The following is a 5,085-nucleotide window of genomic DNA, read 5'->3' on the forward strand; positions in this document are numbered from 1 at the left end:
GTAATTCCGGCTACTTGGAAGGCTGAGGCGGAAGGATCACCAGAGCCCAGCAGGTCGAGGCTGCGGCGGCTGGAAGCGGCCACTGCACTCCAGTCTGGGTGACAGAGTGAGACTCCAACTCAAAAAAAGAAAAAAAAAAAGGAGTTTTCTAACAAATATGAGTGAGACTCTGACCCACGAAGTCTAAACTGTTAACACTCTGGCTCCTTACAGAAAAGCTTGCCACCCTTGCTCATGACTTTTGGGTTAGAAAAGGCCTTCCTCTTACCTGTTTATTTATTTATTTAAGATAGGGTCTTCTTCTGTCACCCAGGCTGGAGTGTGGTGGCATGATCATGGCTCACTGCAGCTTTGACCTCCTGGGGTCAAGCGATTCTCCCACCTCAGCCTCTTACATGTTTGAGTCACATTTTTCTGAAGAGCCGATAAAAGCTGTAGCTCCTTTCCCTTAGAATAATGTCCAGATGCACATATGTGTGATTATGCTTCTAATTTTCAAGGCATTAAGGGCTACTTTTGTTTCTTAACCACAGAAAATGTTAATAAACAAGATATGAGCCAGTTGTTTTTCTTATAAGGGATGATATATATATATATATATTTTTTTTTTTTTTTAAAAGGAAACTAGACTCAGGTCGTAACAGGTAGAAGATCATAGTTCAATCCTTTTCCTCTGACGGGGTCCTCAGCTCTTGCTCAGACACCAGTGAGGGTGGAACCCCCTCTCCTCTCGCAGTGATTTTCACAGAAAACTCTTATGTGGAGTCAACACTGGTTTCTCCAAAGCTTTTGCTCGTGATCTTCAACCTAACCTTTGGAGCCATGAGAACCGGGTTTGGTTCTTCTGTAATCACAGGTCTAAAACGAGAGTGCTTTAGAAACTTCTGTCCACCCAGGCCCTCTTTTTGCTCCCAGAGCTTCTGATTTAATAGGGCCGGGAGGGCCTGAGTATCTGTATTCTGAAACAGTTCCCCAGATGGTTATCTCTCTCATCTCCTCCGATGATGGTTTTTCACGATGTTGGAAGACCTGGAGGTTCCTCCCGGTTCAAGATAACCATAAAACTTTCCTACCGCAGAATACTCCCCATCCTACCAGTGGCCAGTCCTGCTGCTGCAGATGGGGCGTGGAGAGGGAAAGAACAGCCAGCAGATGGGGATTGTGTGGGACCCCGCCTGACCCCACTTTGCTTCTCTGCAGGAAGTTGGAGCTGCCACTTGTGTCTGGACCTGTTGAAGGAAAAAGCTTCCATCTACCAGAACCAGAACTCCTCTTGATGTGGCCACCACTGCCCCCCACGTATCTTCTAAGGCTGTTTCTCTCCTCCACCTTGTGTTTCATACCCACCTTTCCCTTCCCCTCTTTCACAAGTTCAGAGAACCTTGGGGTGGTTGTGCCAACCTCCTTTGGCAGCAGCAAGCTGAGGTAGCCGCTCTGACCGCCTCTGGCCCCAGGCCCTCAGGGAGAAAGGAGCAACACACTGCCCCGAGGTGTTCCTGTGGGCATAGCTTCTCTCTGCTCTCCATGAAGTGCATTCACTCTGCTTGCCTTGGGCCCAGGCCCTGGTGATCACAGGGTTCACACAGTGTCCTCCGAGAAAGAGTGGGGAGCAGCTCACTTCTCTGCTCTGCCTCCACCCTGGTCTCCCGGGTTTTCCCCCAGAGGCGAACCGGGCGGGGCCTCCTCACGCAAAGTAGCAGCTGGAGTGAGCAGGCTGAAGCCCTGCTCGCGAGCTTTCCATGCCCTTTGTGCGGCTTATCCTTGCCTTGCTCCTCTGGAGGCTCTCTGCGGCCCTCTCTTCCTGCGTGTTCCTGCTACACAGGGTCCTTTGCTTGGGCCTGGACACTCGGTCACCTCCTGGCTCTGCCCTGCCCTACTACACCCACCGCGGGGAGGAGCAGCTGCTCCTCTTTCTTCCCTGTGCGCTCCTGGCTCGCTCTCACAGCAGTCTCCAGTGACCGAAGTGTTCTCCACCCTTGGAACTTCCCGTCTTCTGCTTCCCTCCTTGTTCCCTTTGGTTTTGTGGAGAGAGAGGAAGCATGGGGGCCGGGCCAGCAGCTTGGGGGCCGCAGGGAGACGTTGGATAATGTGCCTGTTTTTTAACATGACGAAAAAGCCTACCTCCAAAATCCCCTTTTTGTTCTTCCCGAACCTGGGCATTCAGCCTCCTGCCCTTAACTGAATCAGGAGCCTCTCCTCCCACCCTGTGTATCCAGGCTCCTGGGTCATGGGGAAGCTACTTAGACATCCCTTTCTTCCCTTGCACGCTCGCCAGCAGCTGGTAAGGTCTTCACGCCCAAATTCCTCAAGTGTTCTGCTTAGTGGCACTGACATTAAGTAGCAGAGGGGGCAGTCCATGCCACGATGCTCTGAGTAGCCTTCCCCCTTGGCCGTGGGCAGGCCCTAACTCGCTGTCGCTTTGGAGTTGAGGTGTCTTTTTTTTTTTCTTCTTCCTTTAGTTCCTGTATTCTAAACATTAGTAAAAATAAATGCTTTTACACAGAGCCCTCTGCTGGATGGTTTATCTCCTAACTCTCCCAGTTAAGGTCATTTCATCTTAAAACTTCCTTGATAGTGGTCGGCTTTAACTTTCTGAAATACAGCTTTTCCCCCCCCAAGTTAAATTTTTTTGTTGAATCCCAATATGTAAAGTGGATATAAAATTGGTTATTTTGGCCAGGCGTGGTGGCTCATGCCTATAATCCCTGTACTTTGGGAGGCCAAGGTGGGTGAATTGCTTGAGCCCAAGAGTTTGAGACCAGCCTGAGCGACATAGTGAGACTCCATCTCTGTAAAAAAATTTAAAAATTAGCCAGGCGCAGTGGTGTGTGCCTGTAGTCCCAGCTACTCAGGAGGCTGAGGCAGGAGGATCGCCTGAGCTCAGGAGATTGAGGCTGCAGTAAACCATGATCGTGCCACTGCCCTCTAGCCTGGGTGACAGAGTGAGACTCCAACTCAAAAAAGTTTATTTTGTTGTTTTTGTTTTTTTGTGTGTGTGACTTGGAGTCTCACTCTGTCACCCAGACTGGAGTGCAGTGGCCGCTCCTGGCCACCGCAGCCTCAACCTGCTGGGCTCCAGCGATCCTTCCGCCTCAGGCTTCCAAGTAGCCGGAACTACAGAGGTGTGCTACCACGGCCGGCTGATTTTTGATTTATTGTAGAGATGAGGTCTCGCCAAGTTGCCCAGGTGGGTCTCGAACCTGTGGGCTCAGGCAATCCACTCACCTCAGCCTCCCAAAGGCACGGGATTACAGGCTGAGCCACCGAGCCCAGCTTATTTTGTTAGTTTTAATTTGTTATATAAATTCAAGTTTATAACAATTCCTTGATAAAAGAAAATGAATCTGGTTTGATCAATACAAAATTTGAGTTAAAATTGGTTTTAGCATCCTGTTTATTTTTGTGTTTTGGTTGGTTTGGAGAAGATTCTGCTGGACTTGAATACATGGCAGGTTTACAACAGCTGACCTTGCAGTCGCAGATGCTTTAAAGGGGTTTAGAAGCTTGGTTCTAAGGCCGGGCTCGGTGGCTCAGCCTGTAATCCCAGCACTTTGGGAGGCCGAGGTGCGCGGATTGCCTGAGTCCGCGGGTTCGAGACCCGCCTGGGCGACTTGGCAAGACCTCATCTCTACAATAAGTCAAAAAATCAGCTGGGCATGATAGCGCACGCCTGTAATTCCGGCTACTCGGAAGGCTGAGGCGGAAGGATTGCCGGAACCCAGCAGGTCGAGGCTGTGGTGGCCGGGAGCGGCCACTGCACTCCAGTCTGGGCGACAGAGTGAGACTCCAACTTAAAAAAGAAGAAGAAGAAGAAGAAGCTTGGTTCTATAAATGCAAAACAATTACATAAGCAAGCTAATGACAATCACCACAGCACAGATAGCCTCTGCAGGAGTGCTGAGGGCAGCCTGAGGAGCAGGAAGCCTGGTGTGTCTTTGATGGCCTGCAGTGCCCGGCCAGAGCACCCAGGGCCTGATTGCCCACGTGGTACAGCCCGCAGCCTTGCCCAGGGCACAGTTATGCACTCCAAGTTTTCCTGGAGCATAAGTGAGCCTTCTGATAGTTTACATGGTGGATCTTATGTCTCAATTGTGCGGTTATTTTTTTGAAGAAAGATTTGACTCAGTTATGGACCTCCTGATGTATCCTGTTTTTCTGGATCATTCTGAAATTCATCGTCGCCTGTTGGAAGGCTGAAAAGTCTGGGCTCTTGTGCTCAACAGATAAGCATAATGATCTGGGTTGGGGACTGAGGAACAGAGCACAGCCCGTACTCGGGTTTTTACATTGAAGTAGGCCAGGAGTAGGGGGAGCAAAGCAAGGCTCTCTATTGACGGGGTTATCTAAGGACCAGAAAATAAATAGAAAATGAGAACGCTGCAGCAGGCCTAAGTGGGGGAATTTGGGAAGCGTCTGCAGGAGGTGGGATTTAGAATGGGACTTGGAAGGATGGACAGTATCCCCTGGTAGAATGGGGTTGGGGATGGAAGCCTGAGAGCAAGGGAGGTGAGGCTGAGTGAAGCTGAGATGTCTCCATTTAATGCCGGACTGAAAGTAAGCAAGGAAGGGGGAGTTATATGCGGTCTTGAGTTTAGGAACATGAATCTTGTACCAAAACTAGTAAAAATAAGTCCTTGAACTCGCCCTGAATGAGAACTGGCCTCGGGCAGGTGGCAGTGTCTCCGTAGCGGCCGACTGACTCGGGGCCAGCGCTGTCCATGGTCACTAGCTTTTGTGTCGCTGAAAGCGTGCATCCATTTTCTCCTTTCATCATTTTCCCAGAGCAACTCCGGGAGGGCCACGAACCCTGCCCGGCAGACGACGCAGCAGAGGCTGCCTGGGGTCACGGCCAGGAAGGCCTTGGGACCACGCGCCAGCCCCGCAGGTCCGGAGGGCGCCAGGGGAACTCCCGCCTGGTCCAGGTTCCGCCCCTTCCCGCTGAAAGCCCCGCCCCTGGGGCTCCGACGAACCGCCACTTCCGCGGCGTCCAATGAGGCTCGGCCGGGGGCGGGTCGAGCCGCTGCCGAGAGCCAATCCGGCCGGGTGGGGCGGGGGCGGGGCCGCGGCGGGCGGGCGCCGAGGGGC

The 5,085-nt window shown here is 51.8% G+C and overlaps 1 protein-coding gene across 2 annotated transcripts in view; it reads left to right on the forward strand.

Moving 5' to 3' along the window:
• DPF2 (double PHD fingers 2) overlaps window positions 1-2,504 on the forward strand; it is an 11,526-nt gene extending 9,022 nt beyond the window's left edge. The window contains exon 11 of one of the 2 annotated variants that reach the window (XM_008048178.1): window positions 1,201-2,504. In XM_008048178.1, coding sequence (XP_008046369.1) covers window positions 1,201-1,277 — 77 coding nt within the window. In that variant the 3' untranslated portion in view covers window positions 1,278-2,504. The remainder of the gene's footprint in view (window positions 1-1,200) is intronic. The other variant, XM_021707608.1, reaches the window with a different exon arrangement.
• Window positions 2,505-5,085: the final 2,581 nt, after the last annotated feature.

This window comes from Carlito syrichta, unplaced genomic scaffold, assembly GCF_000164805.1.
Source record: "Carlito syrichta isolate Samal-C Ts95f unplaced genomic scaffold, Tarsius_syrichta-2.0.1 Scaffold120755, whole genome shotgun sequence".
Lineage (NCBI taxonomy): Eukaryota > Metazoa > Chordata > Mammalia > Primates > Tarsiidae > Carlito > Carlito syrichta.